Here is a 24,901-nt window from a genome sequence, read left to right as displayed (position 1 = left end):
GAGAGGAGCCTTTTCAGACCTTTCCATAATGAAATAGTGAAACAGGAAGCTCTGCTCAACTAGCCTGTGATTTCCAATTAGCAGTCAGGACAGGATGGTAATGTATTGCATGCCTTGAGCAACACAAATGTAATTCAATTAATTTCCTGCTCACTGAAAAGACAAGCTATACAGACAGCAGAACCTAACAGAAGCAGATGCACTTTGTACCCAGACGCAAACATCTGTATGCATCTGTGAGCAGGGATGTGAAAAGCAAGATGGAAATAGCAGCTCACAACCTACAGCTCGGGATGTAAACACGCTGTGAATGGGCTCATCATACAATCAATCATCAATTGAAAACTGGCAACACTGTCATGACATATTTACATGTCTCTTACCAATCTATGCCAACTTTTGACTCATATTCATGGCTACAAATCCTGTTTACCCTTTTGCCCTTGGGTAAAAGGTACATGAGTCTACGCTGCAATACGAGCCAATGTAGAAATAGCTTCTACCCAACCGCCATCAGACTCCTAAACAAAATAACCAAATTCTGATGCATATTTATTTTATTTAAAGTTAAATCATTTTTACAATATCGTAATATGCAATATCATGTGCTACTTATTCAGCATGTGAATACAGTATTTCTATACACTGATCAGCCATAACTCTTAGCCATAGCTCCAATTACAATTACTGACTGTAGTCCATCTATTTCTCTGCATGCTTTTTTAGCCTGCTTTCACCCTGTTCTTCAATGGTCAGGACCCCCACAGGACCACCACAGAACAGGTATTATTTAGGTGGTGGATCATTCTTAGCACTGCAGTGACACTAACATGGTGGTGGTGTGTTAGTGTGTGTTGTGCTGGTATGAGTGGATCAGACACAGCAGCGCTGCTGGAGTTTTTAAATACCGTGTCCACTCACCGTCCACTCTATAAGACACTCCTACCTAGTTGTTCCACCTTGTAGATGTAAAGTCAGAGACGATCACTCATCTATTGCTGCTGTTTGAGTTGGTCGTCTTCTAGACCTTCATCAGTGGTCACAGGACGCTGCCCACGGGGAGCTGTTGGCTGGATATTTTTGGTTGGTGGACTATTCTCAGTCCAGCAGTGACAGTGAGGTGTTTAAAAACTCCATCAGCACTGCTGTGTCTTATCCACTCATACCAGCACAACACACACTAACACACCACCACCATGTCAGTGTCACTGCAGTGCTGAGAATGATCCATCACCCAAATAATACCTACTCTGTGGTGGTCCGGGGAGAGTCCTGACCATTGAAAAACAGCATGAAAGGGGGCTAACAAAACATGCAGATAAACAGATGGACTACAGTCAGTAATTGTAGAACTACAAAGTGCTTCTATATGGTAAGTGGAGCTGATAAAATGGACAGTGTGTGTAGAAACAAGAAGGTGGTTTTAATGTTATGGCTGATCGGTGTATTTTACACTAAATCTATGTAAACCTTTGACTCATAATCAGGGCTAGTGTCACATTTCCAACTTTATAAAACAAGAGAACCTAAACCAGCAGAACATACTGAGAAGTACAATAAAGCTTTTGGTTTTACGGTATAAAACGCAAAGTGTAGATGCCAAAGCACCTCTGCTCCTACACCAGGCTCAGTTTTATTTGTTGAAGGGATTCTGGGATTAGTCCTGCTGAACTGGCAGAAGCCAGGGGTTGGTAAAAGCATTTTGTCAGTGGCTCTGGCATCTGCTGGACAAAATCTGCACCTGGATGCCAAATGAGTGCCAAAGTCATTTCACTGTTTCCAATGAATCTGTAAAACCCCTGTACTGTGGGATTAAGACATTACAATTTTATTGATTTTAACATCTGTTGTGATAGATCCGTCTTGTGACAACACATGGTGCTTGTATTCCCCCCATAATACTGTGCTTTGGGAATAAGCATAAAAAAGAGGGTTCAGCTGCTTTGATCATATCAATTGCTAACACAAGTAAAAAAAAAAAATACCCGAATTAAACAGAGCAATGGACCCATAAAGGCGAGACACAATACGTCCACTTGATTAGGACCACCCCCGGGTCTGCTTCCACCAGGAAACACCGGGAGCAAATCAGGAACACACTTGACATGGCGCCAATCCATCACAGGGCTTTGACCCCCCCAGACATAGCCAATCATGTCTGTGTAAATGCCAGACCTGCTCATAGCACCACTGAGATGCAATGAAGGATGTTTTCCCTCGCAACATACAGACTTTGAAGGACCTGCTGGTAATGATGTCTTGAGACGACAATGCCTTGGCAGGTTAGAGCTGTTTTGACAGCATATTAGGCGGGTGGTCCTAATGTAAAAAAAGAACACAAGTTATAGAAAGAACCAAATAATTGGAAACCTGAACGAGACCCAAGAGCATGTGAGAGTAAATATGTTGGATTCATTGATCATTCATTAATTACAAAAAAGGAAAAATGCATACACTGAAAATAAATTCAACTCTGTGCCCGACTGGTAGCCAGTGAAGGGAGACCAGTACTGATAAGATGCCCCTTTTTGTACAAGCAAGAAGCCTAGCAGCTGCATTTTGAGCTGCAGGCATTAACAGCCAAGTGTGAGGTTTCAACATTTAGGGAATTACAGTAATAAACACAAGTGAAATTATTAATTTTTATTTAATATTTAAACCGAAGTTTTTGTCAGTGTGAAGCTGATAATATAATAATATAATTTCAAATAATAATAATAATGACAGGTGAAGTGAATAACACTGATTATCTCTTCATCACGGCACCTGTTAGTGGGTGGGATATATTAGGCAGCAAGTGAACATTTTATCCTCCAAGTTGATGTGTTAGAAGCAGAAAAAAGGTGAGGCTGAGGTGCCTGTACAGAAGTAAAAGAACGTGGAGATCTTATTTGTGTCTGTGTGTCAGGCACATATACCCTCCTTGGATGTGATCGGTGTCCCCAGCAGCAGAAGACTAATTGGCTACGCTAAATTAGGAAAAAAAGAAATAAAATGGATAAATAAAACAGTAAAAATACACCTGTTTGCAGTGGGTGTGGCTGAAGGATGTAAACTCGTCTTGGTTATATATTGCACATGTAGGTAAGCTAAAAGTGAGAACATGACTGCCATGAGATGCAAGTCACTGCTTTACAGCCTCAAAAATTTCATCTCCGTCGGTTGAGCGATGGCCTCGCCGAAGACAACAAGTACATTATTCATGCAGGTCCTGTTCCCACAGCCCTCAAATAAATTGAGTTTTTTCATACACCATTGAGTACTGGGGCTCCGTTATCCATTACCTACGCTGGGACAGAGCCGTCTTGCTTGTGTACTTGCAAAAATGCATTGTTCAGTCTGTATATCTTGCAGGGCACTTTGGATTTGGTTGGAAGCAGGCAATATCTATTATCTAAAAAAAATAAAAATAAAAAACACTACATGGTTAAAAGTGGATGGACAAAAGACCACAACCTTATTGGACATTCTATTCCAAAACCAAACCATTAATATTAAATATGCTCACCCATATGTCTAAGCATGTCTGTGGTATGGTATGGTGGTATGGTTTAACAACTTATTAACCATAGTTATTTATCAGTGTGTCTGTGAGAATTTGTGATCAATTAATTATTTTCTTATGCACTTTGGATCTGGTTTGAAGCAAGCAATAACTATTATCTGCAAAACACAATGGGTGTGTCTGAAAACCTAGTGAGCTGCCTTGCTGCCTACCTAGGCAGCTGCCTAAGAAATGAGGATTCTAATAAGACATCAAACTCATAATCCATCACAGTGTGGTTCGGTTCAGCCACAAAACAGGACAGATGCAGATTGCAAAGAGTGGTGGATAGAGCGGCAAAAAAAAAAGGGCTAAGGCGCCACAACCCACTAGAATGCCAGCTAACATCTCCCTCCGTGTACCAAAAACAGTTAAACTGTCACTGACAAGCCTGTATTTGCAAATGAATTACACTTGTACACCTTTATACAAATTAAAAATCAATAAGAATTTATTTACAACCGAAAAGAAGTCTTCATTGCTATGCAGTCGTCTGCCATATCTGTAATTTTTTGTGGGGAAAAGTTGTGCCACAGACCTCTACAGAGTAAGAACGTCGATTGGAAATGCTCTTAGACCCACCATCAGCGTGCATGCGCCAAGTCGGCAACTGAGCTCATGATGTTTATGTTCATTTTACTTCTCTACATTAGTGCCACTTTCATTGTTACACTGTTTATTAACCAATAAAACAAGTCTGACTTGGTGATATGAAACTTGGTGATACGTGGTGTGTTTTATATTTTGATGGGACACTATAAGATTATTGGTTAATGACAGAGATAGGGACTCGAGTCGCACGTAAGTCGCACGCACAGCGTCTTCAGACTCGACTCTGACTCGTTTCATATGACTTGTGGACAACAAAAGTCAGCAACATTAGTTATATGTGACAATTATATATATATATATATATATATATATATATATATATGATCCGACATCATTCTGATCGTGTCATTTTCTGCTCTCTAATAACGCTCCGGTCGTTTTAAACTGCAACGCACGCAATGGGTAAATGTTACAGCCAGCTTCCAGCATAGTGATGAAGCGTCGCTCCCTACTTAAAATGGTGGAATACGTAGTGCACTTCACAGTAACAGAAAATGTGAATGGAACGCTGCTACAGAATTGGCGCTAATGGTTGAAAAACCGCTTTCTGAACCAATCAGACCTTCTGATTGTAATTTTTAGTAAGAAATGCTGTTATTTGCATGTATTTAGTTTGCAGCGTCACACAGATGATGTGTCAATGAAACGCTGATTGGCTTTCTAACGAGTTCGTGTTTTACTTCACAACCGGGAAAAGTTTGGAGGTTTTTAATTATAAGCACATTTAGAAACTAACGGATTCTGTTCCTAATGGGACACACTCGGACTCGGACTCTAGCCTAAAGACACGTGACTCGACTCAGACTCATATTTTGTGACTTGTGAACATCTCTGGTTAATGAGTTATTCGCTGACTAATGATGGTCAATTAGTGGTTAAAAAAAAACTGGCAAGATTAGCATCCCTACCATTAATATGAAGTTGGGAGAGTTTGGAGAGTATCTGTGGAAATTCATGCCCCTTCCATGAACAAAGCATTTGTGAGGTCAGGCACTTATGTTGGGGGAAAACTGGCTGGCAATTCAACGTGTCAATTTATTCCAAAAGTTTTCAGTGGGACTGAGGTCAGGGCTCTGTGTCGGCCACTGGAGTTCCTCCACACCAAACTCAAACCAGATTATTATGCAGCTCATTTTGCACACAGAGGCATGGTGGAGCAAGAAACTGTTACCACACAACTTGAAACACAAGACACGAGGCAGAAATACACCCCGGACGAAGTGCCAATTATTAAAAATAATTGATTTTGAACATCTGCTTACACTGCATGTAGCTGAACCTGATAATTAGGACAGATGTCCAAGTGCCACAAAAAAAAAAAAAATTAATTAAAAAATCTCTGTATGTTGGGGGATTAAAACAAGCTGAATGCTTTTTGCTGCTATAACAGCGTTCACGCTTCCCTTTACACCTTGTCAGTGTGTGTGCAGGAAAACAATAAGCTACCATGCCATGTACTCAAAATTATTACTCAACAGTTTGGTGACACGGGGCGACACAATGGCTAAGTGGGTAGCACTGTCGCCTCACAGCAAGAAGGTCCTGGGTTCGATCCCAGGCGGGGCGGTCCGGGTCCTTTCTGTCTGGAGTTTGCATGTTCTCCCCGTGTCTGCGTGGGTTTACTCCGGGAACTTCGGGTTCCTCCCACAGTCCAAAAACATGCAGTCAGGTTAACTGGAGACACTGAATTGCCCTATAGGTGAATGGGTGTGTGTGTGTGTGTGTGTCTGCCCTGCGATGGACTGGCGCCCCGTTCAGGGTGTTACTGTGTGCCTTACTGTGTGAAAAGCTGGGATAGGCTCCAGAGCACCCCCCCCTTTCCGGCGACCCTGACTGGATAAGCGGTTAAGACAGTGCGTGAGTGAGTGAGTTTGGTGACGCAGTATTAATATCATAAATTGGGTGACAATAATCAAGTCATGTGTGGACTGCAGATAGATGTTTTTGGACTGTGGGAGGAAACCGGAGCACCCGGAGGAAACCCACACATACACAGGGAGAACATGCAAACTCCACACAGAAAGGACCCGGACCGCCCCACCTGGGGATCGAACCCAGGACCACCTTGCTGTGAAGTGATGGTGCTACCCACTTAGCCACCGTGCCGCCCAACCGGTCATTCATTCGTTCATTTTGACCAACCGCTTCATTCTGATCAGGGCTGCGTGCCAAAAAAAGATTATTGCTGCCTGTTTTTAATTCATATTTTTCCTACACTTCCAGCTCGGGACTTTCAAACTGGGTCAGTATGAACACATTTGTTTTCATATTATGTCCTAACGCAGCACAATGAAATCGAACATTTGCAGTCAGAGAAAAACAAACATGCTGTAATCCACAGCAAACAGAAACAGACTAAAGCTAATATAAACCAAAGCTCAGGCTTGAATAGCTAAGACAATACAAAATGCTTAATCATTGCTTACTACAACCCCAAATCAGAAAAAGTTGGGACAGAATGGAAAATGCAAATAAAATAAAAACACAGAGTTTCTTACATTTACTTTGACTTTTATTTGATTGCAGACAGGATGAACCGAAGATATTTCATGTTTTATCTGCTCAACTTCATTTCATTTATTAATAAACATCCATTCCTGCATTTCAGGCCTGCAAAAAATTCCAAAAAAAGTTGGGACAGGAACGATTTAGGGCTAGAAATGATGTGAAAAAACTAAATAATGATGCAATTTTAAACAGGTGATGTCATCAGGTGATTGTAATCATGGTTTGGTACAAAAGCAGCATCCAAGAAAGACTGAGTCTTTGATGAGCAAAGATGATCAGAGAATCTCCAGTTTATCAACAAATGTGAGAAAATGATTGAAATGTTTAAAAACAATGTACCTCAAAGAAAGATTGGAAGGGATTTGTATATTTCTCCCTCTACGGTGCATAATATCATTAAACCATTCAAGGAATCAGGAGGAATTTCAGTGTGTAAAGGCCAAGGGTGCAAGCTTAAGCTGAACGCCTGTGATCTTCAATCCCTCAGACGGCACTGCATCAAGAACCACCACTCAACAATAGCTGATATAACCACATGGGTGAGGGATTACTTTGGCAAACCTTTGTCAAGCTCTACAATACAGAGTTACATGCACAAATGCCACTTAAACTTTACTGTGCAAAAAAGAAGCCTTATGTTAACCACGTCCAGAAGTGGCTTCAACTTCTCTGGGCTCTGAGGCATCTAGGATGAACCATCACACAGTGGAAACTTGTATTATGGTCAGATGAATCAGCATTCCAGGTCTTTTTTGGAAAAGGACCATCCAGACTGTTATCAGCAACAAGTCCAAAAGCCAGGGTCTGTCATGGTATGGGGCTGTGTCAGTGCCCTTGGCAAAGGTCATTTACACTTCTGTTAAAAATACATTGAGATCTTAGAGCAACACATGCTGCCTTCAAGACGTCGTCTTTTCCAGGTATGTCCAGCATTTTTCAACAAGACAATGCAAAACCCCATGCTGCACACATTACAAAGGCATGGTTGTGAAAGAAGAAGGTACGGGTACTGGACTGCCTGCCTGCAGTCCTGACCTGTCCACAATAGACAATTTTAAAAGGAAAAATGTGACAACTACGACCCCGTACTGTTGCACATCTTGACGTGTTCGCTGAAAGAATGAGACAAAATAAAAGCTGAAACATTAAATCACTTGGTCTCCTCAGTGCCAAAACGTCTTTTAAGTGTGGTGAGAAGGAATGGCAACATTACAAAGTGGTAAATGCTTTACTGTCCCAACTTTTTTTTTTAATGTGTTGCAGGCCTGAAACGAGGGAATTAATGTTTATCAGGGCTCTAGAGTGCGACCAATTTGGTCGCACATGCGACCTAATTTCTCAATGGTGCGACTAAAAAAAATCTCAGGTCGCACCGGTGCGACCAGCAGTTCAAGGGGAAAAAAGTCTCCGCTACTCTGAAAGTCTTCCCGTGGTACAACAACAGACACACATTAGGCCCAGAGCGGTAGAGAGAACAGAGTGGCGACACTCTCATAGGGAACCGTTGGAAAGGGGGCGGGACATATTTTCTGCGCAGCTTCCGGGTTGTGGAGCTCTGAATAGTTCCAAACATCCCATAGAGCCTCATTCATTTCCACTACTTATCAAGCATTTTTAGCTGTATGTTGCTTTGTTTTAAAAAAATAATGAATTTAATGTCATTAATATACTTAATACTGTTATTGTTTAGCATTTGCTCAGCACTAAATGTTACATGTTTATCTTAATTAATAGGTATAACCCAATTTAGCTCAGTCAGTTAAGATTAATTAATGACACTAGAGTCTTTTCACCTAAAATTAGTTGATTAATCAAGAGTCTTGTTACAGAAATGATCATAAAACATTAGAACCACAATAAATCATTATACTTTTACTTTCATACTTAAGTACATTTGAAGGTAAATTTAGTTTAGTACTTTAGTGGAGGTAAAGAGTATTTTTACTTTTACTACTACTTTTGCTGGAGTAATATGTTACCTTGGATATCTCTACTTTAACTCAACTACATGGTTTGTGTTCCTTCTCCACCACTTACATTAGACAAAATGAACTAGTGCATATTCATAATGAATTCATTAATGTATTACATGTAGGAATCAATGATTAATCACTCATGAAATAAGAGATGAATGAAGCTTTTTCATGTACCTGCACTATAATGTTAAAGGTACGGTAGTGTGTTTATCAATCTGTTCATTCAGTGCAGGTAAACCTTATGAATCCAGCACATGACTTAGTGTTTAGCCAAAATGATTATTATTATGAATCCTCAGGAAAGTGAAGGGAGATTAGTTTATGCAAAAAACAAAACATAAAAAACTCTTTAATCCCTGTACTGTATATTGTCTCTACTACTTGATGATATGGCATTATGTAATGTATGCTAATATAATGTACTGTGTGTTAACAAGAACGACCTATTAACAAGTCATTATAAACATCAATCTTCCACTTCATATACCAAATTGACATTAAAGCAGATGCAGTAAATGTAAACGCAGTTGAAAATCCCCAGAAATTGTACAAATGTTTATTATTTAGCGTTTAATATTTAATTCACTGCTGCCTGTCCCATATGAGAACATGACAGCGCCGGGTTTGTTTGGAACTATTGGAGGGTTACATGAACCACGTGACCGCGTGGCGGCGAGATCAAGGAGTGTCGCAACTCTCTCTATCTACGGCTCTGATTAGGCCCATATCATGGTCTAAACCAATCAGAGACAGTGAAGGGCGGGACAATATTGTATCGGTGATATGTGAGCGACATTCAGCTCAACCAATCAGAATGCAGCACCGGACGTTCAGTTAGTTTAGTTTTGTATATGAGACTCGCCGGACGGCCAAAGTATAAAAGTTCGGTTTCTGGAGCTAGGCAGTTTAAAGTGTTGTAACGCTTACTGAAGTCCTGACTAAACCGTTACAGTGAAGTCTACCTTGTCGTGTGCTTTTATTCCCACACATTCATCACCACACAGCAAGAGACCCGTAACAGTGGTGAGCCGACCCTCTAGTAGCAATAGGCTAATGCTAGCGGTTAAGTGCGACGATAGCGAAAGTAAAAACACAATAATATTTTCGTTAAGTAAAATATAAAAATAACTAAAAGACAGTGAAGTGTTAGAGTACATGTAATCAAAATACACAGTGAGTGCACCGCAATCGATTTTGGGAATCTGTGTAAAAGATCCAGTAAAGCCGATAATATAATGCACTTTATTTAAGATTACACTCTAACACTAGAGCCCCATACACACACACACAAAAATATATATATACATACATACATACATGAATAGATATACTCTATTATTATTGTTATAATTTTTATAATAGTGTACTATAATGAGATTATAATACTATAATTAACTGTAAAGAGCATGGGAAAACCATGGCCGTCAAAATTGTATTTGTGACTGGTTCTAATACATTTTGAATTGAAAGGATGAAAAGCACAATGCATCTATAAAACACATTACATGCCGCAGTAAATGCACTGCCCATGGGTCCCCTCTCCCCACTGCCTTTCAGCGGCAGACAGCAACAAACATCAACAGACGAGGCCATGTTGACCAGACTGTTATTTAATCATTTACAAGTCAATATTGCCTATATGGACAGCGAAAAAACAAGTGAACCTGTAAAACTAAGGTGTTAAATGCGATGCAGTTGAAAATTAGGGTGCACCTAACTTTTGTGCTGGTGCACCTAAGAAAAAAAGTTAGGCGCACCAGTGCAACCAGTGCAAAAAGTTAGTCTAGAGCCCTGTTTATTAATAAATGAAATAAAGCCGAGCAGCTAAAACATGAAATATCTCAGGTTCATCCTGTCTGCAATCAAATAAAAGTCAAAGTAATGGTAAGAAACTGTTTATTTTATTATTTGCTTTTTCCATGCTGTCCCAACTTTTTCTGATTTGGGGTTGTATTTTATCTGGATTCAAAAGCTGAGTCAAAATCCTTAAAGCTTTTATTCGAAGAGGAGTTTTTGACTCGGTAGTATTTTGAAAGACCAGCGTGAGAGACACGGCGGTGAGAGAAAGCACAACATTAATGAGCTGTCAGCAGGGAGGCCAATAGGCAGCTATTAGCATATACCACACTGCTGCAATGCACTTCAGTATTCACAAGGAGTAAAACCAGCCAGTCGACCTCCGTTGATGCCAAATCGATCATGCCAACACCGCCTCCTCTTTACTGTATAATAGACATGGCCAAAACTACATCTAAAATGCCTGGCATCGTCATGGAAACCCTGTAACAGAATCCATACTGAAATGAATAGCATTAATGAAGCTGGGATTCAGCCTTGATTCGCCCCTGGCCGGAAAAGTAAATATTCATAAGAAGAATGCAAATGAGATAGGAGAGACCCCGGTTGCCATGGGCATCAATAATAAGTGAGCTGGGAAAAAGACAGGTCACAAGTTCTCAGTCAGTCTCAATGAGAGATTAGTATCTACACTGGATGGTACCTGACTGCACAAGTGAAGGAACTATTTAATAATAGACAAACTTCCAACACTAAAAAATGCCTAAATGCTGTTTTCGAGTCCTTTACAGCAGGGCTTTTCAAACCCTGGGTCACGGGCTAAAAAAAATGTTCATAGAGAAAAATAATAATAATTAAATAAACAAATTTTAACAGGCAAATAAACACAATTTTCTTTCCCCAAGATTCCTCCCAATCGTGTCGTAAACAATTACCTGATTGCATTATATTTCCTCTCTACTGATGTTGACCTCCACTTTGACTGAGGAGAGTCGTGACTTACACACGCACCCTCCGACATGTGTGCAGTAGCCGACTGAATCTTTTCACCTGCACGAGGCAGAGATGTTCACAAGTAACAAAATACGAGTCCGAGTCAAGTCACGAGTCTTTAGGCTAGAGTCAGAGTCAAGTTATGAGTCTTTAGGCTAGAGTCCGAGTCAAGTTATGAGTCTTTAGGCTAGAGAAATTTGTGAAACACGTGACGTCACAAACACGTTCACTCCAACTCTCTCTCTCTCTATCTATGTATATATATACAGTATATACAGGGGTTGGACAATGAAACTGAAACACCTGTCATTTTAGTGTGGGAGGTTTCATGGCTAAATTGGACCAGTCTGGTGGCCAATCTTCATTAATTGCACATTGCACCAGTAAGAGCAGAGTGTGAAGGTTCAATTAGCAGGGTAAGAGCACAGTTTTGCTCAAAATATTGCAATGCACACAACATTATGGGTGACATACCAGAGTTCAAAAGAGGACAAATTGTTGGTGCACGTCTTGCTGGCACATCTGTGACCAAGACAGCAAGTCTTTGTGATGTATCAAGAGCCACGGTATCCAGGGTAATGTCAGCATACCACCAAGAAGGACAAACCACATCCAACAGGATTAACTGTGGACGCAAGAGGAAGCTGTCTGAAAGGGATGTTCGGGTGCTAACCCGGATTGTATCCAAAAAACATAAAACCACGGCTGCCCAAATCACGGCAGAATTAAATGTGCACCTCAACTCTCCTGTTTCCACCAGAACTGTCCGTCGGGAGCTCCACAGGGTCAATATACACGGCCGGGCTGCTATAGCCAAACCTTTGGTCACTCGTGCCGATGCCAAACGTCGGTTTCAATGGTGCAAGGAGCGCAAATCTTGGGCTGTGGACAATGTGAAACATGTATTGTTCTCTGATGAGTCCACCTTTACTGTTTTCCCCACATCCGGGAGAGTTACGGTGTGGAGAAGCCCCAAAGAAGCGTACCACCCAGACTGTTGCATGCCCAGAGTGAAGCATGGGGGTGGATCAGTGATGGTTTGGGCTGCCATATCATGGCATTCCCTTGGCCCAATACTTGTGCTAGATGGGCGCGTCACTGCCAAGGACTACCGAACCATTCTGGAGGACCATGTGCATCCAATGGTTCAAACATTGTATCCTGAAGGCGGTGCCGTGTATCAGGATGACAATGCACCAATACACACAGCAAGACTGGTGAAAGATTGGTTTGATGAACATGAAAGTGAAGTTGAACATCTCCCATGGCCTGCACAGTCACCAGATCTAAATATTATTGAGCCACTTTGGGGTGTTTTGGAGAAGCGAGTCAGGAAACGTTTTCCTCCACCAGCATCACGTAGTGACCTGGCCACTATCCTGCAAGAAGAATGGCTTAAAATCCCTCTGACCACTGTGCAGGACTTGTATATGTCATTTCCAAGACGAATTGACGCTGTATTGGCCGCAAAAGGAGGCCCTACACCATACTAATAAATTATTGTGGTCTAAAACCAGGTGTTTCAGTTTCATTGTCCAACCCCTGTATATATATATACAGTGAGAACATTCGGACAGCGGATGGTGTTTTTTCCGGTGTTTTCTTTATATTTTGTAAAAATTTTATATTAAAATGGCCAAAAAGAAGCTGTGGAGCAAGTGTTGTTGTTACTCCTGCCAGTAGATGTCACAGTGTATCAGACAGAGGGGACAGTGAGTGAGAGAGAAGAAGGAATTGGGCTCAGTAAAGTATTCTTTCTTCCGTGCAATTACACCTACAAAATACAACACTATTGAAATAAAGGAGATAATACAGAAATATGAAAGTTATTGTTTTTTCTGGTAGATACATTTTATAAAAAAGAAGGAAATGTATTATGGTGTATGGTACAGAACACGTACTGTACTGAAAAATCTGATGTGTGTTTTTATGTACAGTACAGTACTAGTGTGTATTGTTGTTTATTATTGTTTATTACAGTAATGTCTATTCTATAATTTAAGATTAAGGGAAAATATACTTGTATTTATAAAAAAAAAGGCCATTTAAGATATTAGAAAGGTTAGGTAAGGGGGTGGTTTGGGAGGTCTGGCACGGATTAATTCTGTTTACATTATTTCTTATGGGAAAAGCAGGTTTAACTAACGAACATTTTGACTTAAGAACAGCCCTTCGGAACCAATTAAATTCGTAAGTCAAGGGTCTACTGTATTTTGTTACGTGTTTTGTTTTAATGTATTGTTTGTGTTGCCTGGGTCGCAGTAAAGATTCTGGACAAAATGTGGGTCTCCAAAAAAAGTTTGAACACTGCTCTAGAGGACACTTGCACATTGAGGAAGAAACACTCTGTGTTTGGTCTGTCTCTTGTTGGCATGTTGCTGTGGGTTCATTTGGAATGAAATGTTTTGCAAAGACTTTAGCTTCATTGAACTTTCTCATCTGACTCCATCCTCTCTTATGCACTGTGCAGATGTGGCAGAGCTTTCCAATAAAATAAGGAAAATGTGGGTGCATGCTGTCAGACTGTAGCGTGCAGCCGAGCAGAGTGAAACAATGAATATAGTGGGAATATAAAACGTCTTCCCATCTCTGTTACAATGCCTGGTTTTGATGAATAATTTCAGAACTTTTTCCAACCTTGTGACCTATAATCTGTACAATTTAATGAAAAAAACCCTGAAAATCCAATATTGTGGTTGTATAAACATACACCCGCTTAAACTAAGTACTTAAATAAGCAATTTTTTATTTGATTGAGAGTAGGAGTCTATCAACATTGCACATCTTGACTGAGATTGGCAATCTTTACCCACTCTTCCTTGCAAAAGTGCACCAATTGTGAGGGTATATTCAGGTCACCCCATAGATTTTCAATTAGATTCAGGCCTGGAGGCGCCCAGGTGATGCAGCAGGATATTCAACTAGCACATCAGAGCTGGGTTCGAAACTCGGCATTGCTATCTAGCGGGCATAATTGGCAGTGCCTGCAGCAGACACGTTTCTGCTAGGGCGGGATGACCGGACTATGTGGGTGGGGGTCTTCAAATGCTGTGTAAGGACCCTGATTAGCAGATAAAGAGGTGGCCTGTGCAGAGTGCATAGATGAAAAGGGTTCCGCTAAGGGCTGCGTGCGGGTCGGAGGAATTTTTTACCCACCTTGACTGCAATCAGGGATCCCCCAGGAGCGTCTGTGGGGAGTTTGCATATTCACCATATGTCTGTGTGGGTTTCCTCCAAGAGATCCGGTTTACTCCCACAGTCCAAAGACATGCAAGTGAGGTGAATCCAAGGTGCACTCCAAGTTCAATACCAGAGCTGAGTGTTAAGCTAAACATCTGAACACATTCTCATCTGGTCAGACAAATACAGCCAGTTGCACTATGATTAATAACAGTATTTTTACGTAATCTCTGCATTGAAACAGATGACTGTTGTGGTGCTGAACATTTTAAATGAGAGCCATTTCCACAGAATAATCTGCCAATGATACGACTCACTTCCTAACTGCTTTGCTAGCATCCCTGAGTGCTGTGAGCTGAGAGAAAAGACATAAACTACAGTCGCCCATCAGCACCACAAAATTAGTTTGCAAAGCAAAAATCTAACAAATTGAGCTCATTTCAAGCAGAAATTGGGGCATAACGGCTACACTGGTGTGTGAGGCTGCAAATTACAATTTTGTCCTAAAATGCAAAGGAATGGTTCAATGGGTTGAAATAATTAGGATGTAAAGGCAGGCTGTGGTATCTAAAAGTTTGAGAGGAAACCAAGAAATTGGCCTATTTTTTAAATTTTGGACAACAGTGATTAAAATGTTGTATAAGGCCAGAACTTTGGAAACAATCTATATAAATCGCAATTCCGAAAACCAAGAAACCAATGCTAGTGACTTATGGTGCCTGTTTCACTCTCACTCCTACTACTAACCTGTCCCTATAGCATGCCGGCTGGCCGAATACCCAGCAGTGCTATAATCTGGTCAGGACTTGTCGTTTTGAATCTCAGCTCTGCTACTGGCAGCCTGAGCACCTACAGAAAGGAACTTAAGTCGGGGGGAAAAGGGGAGAACTTTTTAAATATCGTGTCCACTCACTGTCCACTCTATTTGACACTCCTACCTAGTTGGTCCACCTTGTAGATGTAAAGTCAGAGACGATCGCTCATCTATTGCTGCTGTTTGAGTTGGTCATCTTCTAGACCTTCATCAGTGGTCACAGGACGCTGCCCACAGGGTGCTGTTGGCTGGATATATTTTTGGTTGGTGGACTATTCTCAGTCCATAAGTGACAGTGAGAACTACAGCAACATTGCTGTGTCTGATCCACTCATACCAGCACAACAAACACTAACACACCATCAGTGTCAGTGTCAGTGTCACTGCAGTGCTGAGAATGATCCACCACCCAAATAATACCTACTCTGTGGTGGTCCTGACCATTGAAAAACAGCATGAAAGGGGGCTAACAAAGCATGTAGAGAAACAAGTGAACAACAGTCAGTAATTGTAGAACTACAAAGTGCTTTTATATGGTAAGTGGAGCTGATAAAATGGACAGTGAGTGTAGAAACAAGGAGGTGGTTTTAATGTTATGGCTGATCGGTGTATTTTGTAGTATAAAAATTAGCCATAGGTCACTCTTTGGCTAAGAATGTACGTGAATGTCAATCTACAAAACACAGAAGTAAGGGTACGAGAGTTTAAATCTCAGCGTTGCTATTGGCCAGATGGGTGTCTGTATGGACATGATTGGTTTGTGAGGGGGTGTCTGAAACAGCCAAGCCATCAGGAGAATGTCAGTGCGCTCCCGGTGCCAGTCCCAGGCTCAGATAATAACAGCAGAGTTGCTTTAGGACTGAAACACAGTGTAAAACTGTGGCAAGTCTGGTATGCGGACCAGATCCTCTGTGGCAACCCACAAACTACAGAAGCAGCCGAATGATAGGTGTACCAAAGTACAGCACTACTACCACAATACAGATGCTGAACATCTGTTTAGTGTTTAGGAACACTGTAGTAATTCTTCACTGTAAAAGTAGCAGTAAAGAATTACTAAGAATAAATTCACATCACAGTGAGCAAACGGATAATTTTTACATAGCTGGATGGGATTTCTGACCACAGGCTCTAAATAAAGATGTAAAAAGAACAAAGGCAGCAGAAATGTGATTTACAGAAGGCCAGGACAAGCTGCTATACAACTATTGACTGCTGGAAGCGCATTTTCTAATAAAGACATCAGAAATGTGCTGATATGAAAATCTACATCGACTCGAACCAAAACTGACCAGTGATGCATAAATTAGAACATTTACGCTCAATATAAAAAGGGAAATTAATTCAGACAACTTTCCTATAAAATACAAATAATGCCACCTCTGCAATTTCCTTCAAGTGTAATTAGATTTTTAAGTCATACGATCTGACATTTATAGGCAAACTCAAACATTAAGTAATTAATGCGGTATTAGTGTATGTCAAAACACCATTATGTTTTTGTTTTTTTTTTCTTTGAGGAAGCCCACAGTGCTATAAAAAGTATACACCCAAGGAGTTTAATACAACCCCAAATGAAAAAAGTTGGGACAGTATGGAAAATGCAAATAAAAAAAAACACAGTGTTCCTTACATTTACTTTGAATTTATTTGATTGCAGACAGGATGAACCTGAGATATTTCATGTTTTATCTGCTCAGCTTCATTTCATTTATTAATAAACATCCATTCCTGCATTTCAGACCTGCAACACATTCCAAAACAAGTTGGGCTAGTAATGAGGTGAAAAAACAAAATAATGATGTGATTCCAAACAGGTGACGTCAACAGGTGATTGTAATCATGGTTCGGTACAAAAGCAGCATCCAGGAAAGTCTTCGATGAGCAAGATGATCAGAGGATCTCCAGTTTATCAACAAATGTGTGAGAAAATAATTGAAATGTTTAAAAACAATGTACCTCAAAGATAGATTGGAAGGGATTTGCATATTTCTCCCTCTACAGTGCATAATATCATTAAACCATTTAAGGAATCGGGAGGAATTTCAGTGTGTAAAGGCCAAGGGTGCAAGCTTAAGCTGAACGCCCGTGATCTTCGATCCCTCAGACGGCACTGCATCAAGAACCGCCACTCAACAATAGCTGATAGAACCACATGGGTGAGGGATTACTTTGGCAAACCTTTGTCAAGCACTACAATACAGAGTTACATGCACAAATGCCACTTAAACCTTTACTGTGCAAAAAAGAAGCCTTATGTTAACCATGTCCAGAAGTGGCGTCGACTTCTCTGGGTTTGGAGGCATCTGGGATGGACCATCACACAGTAAAAATGTGTATTGTGGTCAGATGAATCAGCATTCCAAATCTTTTTTGGAAAAAATGGATTGCTCCGGACCAAAGACGAAAAGGACCATCCAGACTGTTATCAGCAACAAGTCCAAAAGCCAGGGTGTGTCATGGTATGGGGTTGTGCCAGTTCCCTTAGCAAAGGTCATTAACACTTCTGTGATGGCAGCATTAATGCAGAAAAGTACACTGAGATCTTAGAGCAATAAATGCTGCCTTCAAGACGTCATCTTTTCCAGGTACGTCCATGCATTTTTCAACAAGACGATGCAAAACCACATGCTGCACACATTACACAAGGCATGGCTGCGGAAGAAGAGGGTACTGCACTGGCCTGCCTGCAGTCCTGACCTGTCCCCAATAGAGAATGTGTGGAGAATTTTGAAATTAAAAATGTGACAATGACGACCCCGTACTGTTGCACATCTTAAGACGTGTTTGCAGGAAGAACGAGACAAAATAAAAGCTGAAACACTAAATCACTTGGTCTCCTCGGTGCCAAAACGTCTTTTAAGTGTGGTGAAAAGGAATGGCAACATTACAAAGTGGTAAATGCTTTACTGTCCCAACTTTTTTTGGAATGTTTTGCAGGCCTGAAATGCAGGAATGGATGTTTATTAATAAATGAAATGAAGTTGAGCAGATTAAACATGAAATATCTCAGGTTCATCCTGTCTGCAATCAAATAAAAGTAAATGTAAGAAACTCTGTGTTTTTTTATTTTTTATTATTTGCATTTTCCATGCTGTCCCAACTTTTTCTGGTTTGGGGTTGTAAATATAAATGATTTTTCTTCTTCTTTCGGCTGTTCCGGTTAGAGCTCGCCATAGCGGATCATTTGTCTTCATCTCGCCCTGTCTTGAGCATCCTTTTCTGTCACCCAAACCACCTTAGCTTATTCAGAGTGACAGTTGGTTACACAGTAGCCATTCTTGTCTCCTTACTAAATGTATGGGCTGGTCTGATCTAGGCAGTGTGGCTGTAGTTTCAGTATCCACATCCTTTTAACATTAATAAGCAGAGTTGAACTATAGGGTGGCACGGTGGCTCAGTGGGTAGCACTGTTTTCCTCCGCGACACTAATTGTATAAGCAGTTAAGAAAGTGAGTAAGTGAGTTGAACTGTAAGGACCATAAAGGAAAGGTTTGCTGAGTCGGGTCTAGAAGAACTTGATTGGTCTGCACAGAGCCTCTTCCTCACCCCTCCATCAGTGCCTGTAATCACTATTGTTTTAATAGCTGACTGGAAACAAATTCTCACAGTCACGTCTCAAAGCAGCAAAAGGGGAAAATATTGATATTAATCCTTATTATTGCCCTGTAGCTCATATTATTAGAATTGAGAGTAATTTTCTGCTCCCATGCTCTTTAGAAATGCAGGTCAAATTAAGTGAACCCAATTTTGCATGTATCAGAGAGCATTTTCCTGTAAAGTCAGCACACCAAAGGTTGTTTGCAGGCTAGCTGTAGAATAACATGGACACAATTAAAGCTAATGCGTGAATGATAACAATTAATAACAAGTACAATAACTATTGATAGAAGTAAATATTAAAGTAAAATGATAGACAGTAGCGGCATTACAATTACTACCTAATTCTATGGCAGCACGGTGGCTAAGTGGGTAGCACTGTCGCCTCACAGCAAGAAGGTCCTGGGTTCGGTCCCCAGGTGGGGTGGTCGGGGTCCTTTCTGTGTGGAGTTTGTTCTCCCCGTGTCTGTGGGTTTACTCAGCTCTGCTTTCCTCCCACAGTCCAAAGATGTGCAAGTGAGGTGAACTTGAGACACTAAATTATCCATGACTGTGTTTAATATAACCTTGTGAACTGATGAATCTTGTGTAATGAGTAACTACCGTTTCTGTCATGAATGCAACCAAAGTGTAAAACATGACGTTAAAATCCTAATAAACAATAAACAAAACCTAATTCTATGCCAAAGTTTGCAAGAATAGTTCAAATTCTATATCTCTATACAAAAGATTACCTATTAAGACACACGTATGTTGTGGCAGTCTTGGGATATCAATAATATTTGCAACTGTTCTTTTTCTGTGACTAAATCATTGAAAATGAATGATTATTTGACCTTTTTATTAGTGTAAGGTAATTATTTTATACATAAAGCAACTTTAATTTGCAAGTTCAATGTTATGTCAATGTCATTCAACATTTGTGTTATGGCCTCCTATTTTCTTGTTAGTGAATATGCACCGATCAAATTGACAAATTGTGATGGCTAGACGACTGGGTCAGAGCATCTTCAAAACTGCAGCTCCTGTGGGGTGTTCCCGGTCTGCAGTGGTCAGTACCTATCAAAAGTGGTCCAAGGAAGGAACAGTGGTAAACCGGCGTCAGGGTCATGGGCGGCCAAGGCTCATTGATGCACGTGGGGAGTGAAGTCTGGCCCGTGTGGTCTGATCCAACAGACGAGCTACTGTAGCTCAAACTGCTGAAGAAGTTAATGCTGGTTCTGATAGAAAGGTGTCAGAATACACAGTGCATCACAGTTTGTTGCGTATTGGGCAGCAAAAGGGGGACCAACACAATATTGGGAAGGTGGTCATATGTTATGACCTGATCGGTTTATGTGGACTGTACTGAAAAGTCAGGCCTGGGCTAAAATAGACAAAAAAGGCTTTAAAAAAAGTTATCAAAGACTGTTGATGGCCATTAAAAGCAGTTGATAAATGTAAAAAGAGCTGAAAGACAGGAAACTAAATATGGACAGTTTCAAAAAGCATTAAAACTCCCTGACTGATGTGACATATTGATTCATTACAAGTGTACGTAAAATTTTAAAGTCATTCTGGGTTTATTATATAGAGCCCTGTTAGAGGTAAAAGCCCACTGGAACAAAATCAGAGGCTTAATAAATAAGTTACGTACGTAATAAAGTGGCAGCATGGAAATTTCATTTGACGACAGTCATTAAAAGATACTGGACTTATTCATCTAGAAGAAGTAATCAATTTCAGCTAATCTACACTGATTCAGTTCATTACAGAAAGGAAATAAATAGTGGTGCGAGTCAGGACAGTACCTTATTGTCATTTTACACAAGGTTAACATGAGATGTGTTATTATTGTATTCAGGGATCAAGAAGAAACGTTTCTAAACTAATAAACCAGTAAGATGATGAAGTGAATTATTGAGTGGCAAGTCATCAATTGTTAAAAAAAAAAACTTATTGATTCAGTACTGATGTGATTATAGATTTTAATGTATTAAAGCTTAACGGGAGACGATAAACAAAACTGCACTTTTTATTACACAGCATTGTGTATTGACTCATATTAATAAGTGAATCACTGCAGATGCAAACTGTTTATTTAGACCTTTTGAGCTACCTGCGTTATTAATGCTGCACATATTTTTTTTTCCGGCTGCTCTCATATAAAAAAGCACTGCTGAGCTTTGAACCAAGGATCCCTTGATCTCCGGAGTAGTGGGCTTGCATATTTTGTGCCTTGATGCTATTTTTTCTGACTAACCAAATCCCAGCAATATTAAATCAAAAACAGCTAATGAACTAAATCTTCTTCACAAACAAAGATGACAGCGAAATTCACAGCTGATACACTGAAGTAGTAATAGCCAGGTGTCCTAGTGGTTTGTTTGTTTATTAGGATTTAAACGTCATGTTTTAACACTTTGGTTACATTCATGACAGGAACGGTAGTTACTCATTATAGTACAAGGTTCATCAGTTCATTCAAGGTTATATCGAACACAGTCATGGACAAATTTGTATCTCCAATTCACCTCACTTGCACGACTTTGGACTGTGGGAGGAAACCCACGCGGACATGGGGAGAACATGCAAACTCCACACAGAAAGGACCCGGACCGCCCCACCTGGGGATCGAACCCAGGACCTTCTTGCTGTGAGGCGATAGTGCTACCCACTTAGCCACCGTGCCGCCATCCTAGTGGTAAAGCTACTAGACAAGTGATCAGTAGGTTGCTGGTTCACAGCCTGCTGCCTCCAAGTTGCCACTGTTGGGTTCCCTTAACTCCCAACTCCCTTAACTCCCTTAACTCCCAACTGCTTGTCACAACTGTAAGTCTCTTTGGATAAAAACATCTGCAAACTGCCATAAATGTAAAATGTAAATGTAGTAAAATCAACATGCACAGTGAATAATTTAAAACATTCTTTTTCTGTTACACATATTGCATTATACATTCTAAATCATTCATAATCCACATTCATCACCCTGGTGAAAAGGTTGATACAACATTGCTCATCACTGTAGAGCAATTCAACCCACTGTTTTCTTTTTAATAAAACTGCTTTAATTTAGAAACACTGATCATTTTAAGTCTCCATGAAGCATCTATGTTGGTTGGAAGTACAACCCCAAATGAAAAAAAGTTGGGAAAGTATGGAAAATGCAAATACATTTGTCACACATTTGTTGACAAACTGGAGATCCTCTGATCATCTTTGCTCATCAAAGACTCCTGGATGCTGCTTTTGTACCAAACCATGATTACAATCACCTGTTGACGTCACCTGTTTGGAATCACATCCTTATTTAGTTTTTTCACCCCATTACTAGCCCTAAATTGGCCCTGTCCCAACTTTTTTTGGAATGTGTTGCAGGCCTGAAATGCAGGAATGAAGGTATTAACAAATGAAATGAAGTTGAGCAGATGAAACATTACACCTACAAAATACAACACTATTAAAATAAAGGAGGAATAAAAGAGAAATATGAGAGTTATTGTTGTTTCTGGTAGATACATTTTATAAAAAAAAAAAGAAGGAAATGTATTATGGTGTATGTGATGGTGTATTATGGTGTATAAAATGTGATGTGTGTTTTTTTTATGTACAGTACTACTGTGTATTTTTGTTTATTATTGTTTATTACAGGAATGTCTATTCTATAATTTAAGATTTAAGGGAAATATACTTGTATATTTGTTATAATGTATTTATAACAAAAAAAGACAATTTAAGACATTAGAAAGGTTAGGTAAGGGGGTGGTTTGGGAGGTCTGGCACTGATTAATTCTATTTACATTATTTCTTATGGGAAAAATAGGTTTAACTAACGAACATTTTGACTTAAGAACAGCCCTTTGGAACCAATTAAGTTTGTAAGTCAAGGGTCCACTGTATTGGGTTTAAACTGTCTGCAATCAAATAAAAGTCAAAGTAAATGTAAGGAATACTGCATTTTTATTTTATTTGCATTTTCCATGCTGTCCCAACTTTTTATGATTTTGGGTTGTAAGACTAGAAATGTTTATTCTGTTGCTTTGCAGTCATTTAACCTTGGATCTGCTGTTGCGTTTTGAATCATTGTCCCGCTAAAAAGCTCATTAATGCTTTAAATTAAATTGTGGTTTACCTGGATGCTGTAGATGACTGACAAGCCTGGTAGAATAAATGCTATTAAATTAGAATTCAAATTTAAGTTGTGCAAATTAAAAAATGTCAAATTTGCTTTCTGGAACCCCCAAATTATCATAACTGAAGTTGTGGTTGTATGACATAATCAGAGGTGGAAAGTAATGAATTACATTTACTCGTGTTACTGTAACTGAGTAGTTTTTTTGTGTACTTGTACTTTTTAAAGTAGATTTTACAACCAGTAATTTTACTTTTACTTAAGTATGTTTTGTATTAAGAATTGTAATTCGCTACTTTTATATTGCATCACGTTGACGCCTCAAGTTTAAAGTCAGGTTTTTATACTTTGGTTACATTCATGACACGACAGGTAGATACAGGTTACACAAGATTCATCAGGTTAAGTTTAATGTCAAACAATTTTGTATTTTCAATTAACCTGACTGCAAGTCTTTAAACTGTGGGGGGGGGAAAACCTGAGCTCTTAGAGGAAACCCACACACAGACATGGGGAGAACATGCAAACTCCACACAGAAAGGACCTGGACCGCTCCACCTGGGAATCTAACCCAAGACCTTCCTGCTGTAAGTAGACAGTGCTACCCACCCACCCGGCATCGCTTATGCTGACATTCAAAGAATTCCTTATTTAAAAATGTTTGCAGTTATTCTGAGTTGTTTATTTTAATTCAATATTTAACATCAAACTCCCATTTCTGGAAAGAACAACTTTACTTTATTGTAAACTTTTACAACTTTATTGTATTGTTTCGAAAATTAAAAAAAAAAACAAATTTTAAATTTGATGCCTGCAAAACACACAAAAAAAATATAGCAAGCTCTGGTGGGTCATAGCTCATCACTTTATGACAAACTTTATGCAAGAACTGTGAACCAGTAAAAATTAATAATAATAATGCCAGATTGCAAATAATGTAGGGATTTCACCGTCTACCATACATAATATTGGGAAAAGATTTAGGAAATCCCGAAAATACCAATGCTAATATGCTAACCTACTACTTTTAGTAACTCATTCTTGCTTTTATTACATTTCACACAAAGTCCCAACTTTTCTGTAAATGTTTTGTTTCTAAATGTAATGAAAGTCAGTTTTAAGGTTTCTTTTAACTGGTATGTTGATGCTAAAAAAAGCCACTTTGGTTAGAATAGTCCTACCTGTAAAGTTGGCAGCGGTCAGGTAGAGCCAGGTGAGAGCCGGGATGAAAAGCAAAGCCAGGGTGGCTGCCAGGAACTTCCTGCGCCCACGACACATTCCCAGCATCCTCTGGGTTTATCAAGAGGCTAAAAGACCTCTGTGCTGGTGGATGTTCATCAGGAGGTGCATGGCACTGCCAAAAAAGAAATAAATAGCTGTTAGGATCTGTTTACACTAGAAGCATTTACTACACACTTCAGTATGAACGTGGTCACTTTAGAAAAGTGATCTATGTTTTTTTCCCCTCATAGTGGAACACTTTCAAAAGAGGCAAGTAATGTTACCTGCATCTCTATTAGTTAACCCAATAGGATGTAGCTCATAAAGCTAGCAAGAATAACTTTAGTTTACTGGCCTGGCTGGGCGTACATCAGACACAGTTTGCTGTGTCTGAGGGAGGGGGTTCGAATAGGTTCCATATTTCTGCTGCAAATGCAAGCTCTGTAATCAGTTGGCCACGTGTCCAAGGTATTCTTGCCTTGTCCCCACTGTTTTCTAGTGGAACCGGACCTCTCACCATCCTGACCAGGATAAAGCAGTTGATG

At 39.9% G+C, this 24,901-nt stretch overlaps 1 protein-coding gene across 1 annotated transcript in view; it reads right to left on the bottom strand.

The window, feature by feature from the left end:
• Positions 1 to 24,901, bottom strand: part of LOC134315589 (xylosyl- and glucuronyltransferase LARGE1) — a 129,894-nt gene that overhangs the window by 90,291 nt on the left and 14,702 nt on the right. Inside the window, exon 2 of the mRNA XM_062996439.1 lies at positions 24,317 to 24,489. Within this exon, the coding sequence (XP_062852509.1) occupies positions 24,317 to 24,422 (106 nt within the window). The 5' untranslated portion in view covers positions 24,423 to 24,489. The remainder of the gene's footprint in view (positions 1 to 24,316; positions 24,490 to 24,901) is intronic.

Source organism: Trichomycterus rosablanca, chromosome 1, assembly GCF_030014385.1.
Source record: "Trichomycterus rosablanca isolate fTriRos1 chromosome 1, fTriRos1.hap1, whole genome shotgun sequence".
In the NCBI taxonomy this organism is placed as follows: domain Eukaryota; kingdom Metazoa; phylum Chordata; class Actinopteri; order Siluriformes; family Trichomycteridae; genus Trichomycterus; species Trichomycterus rosablanca.
This window is presented reverse-complemented; position numbering and strand designations above follow the sequence as displayed.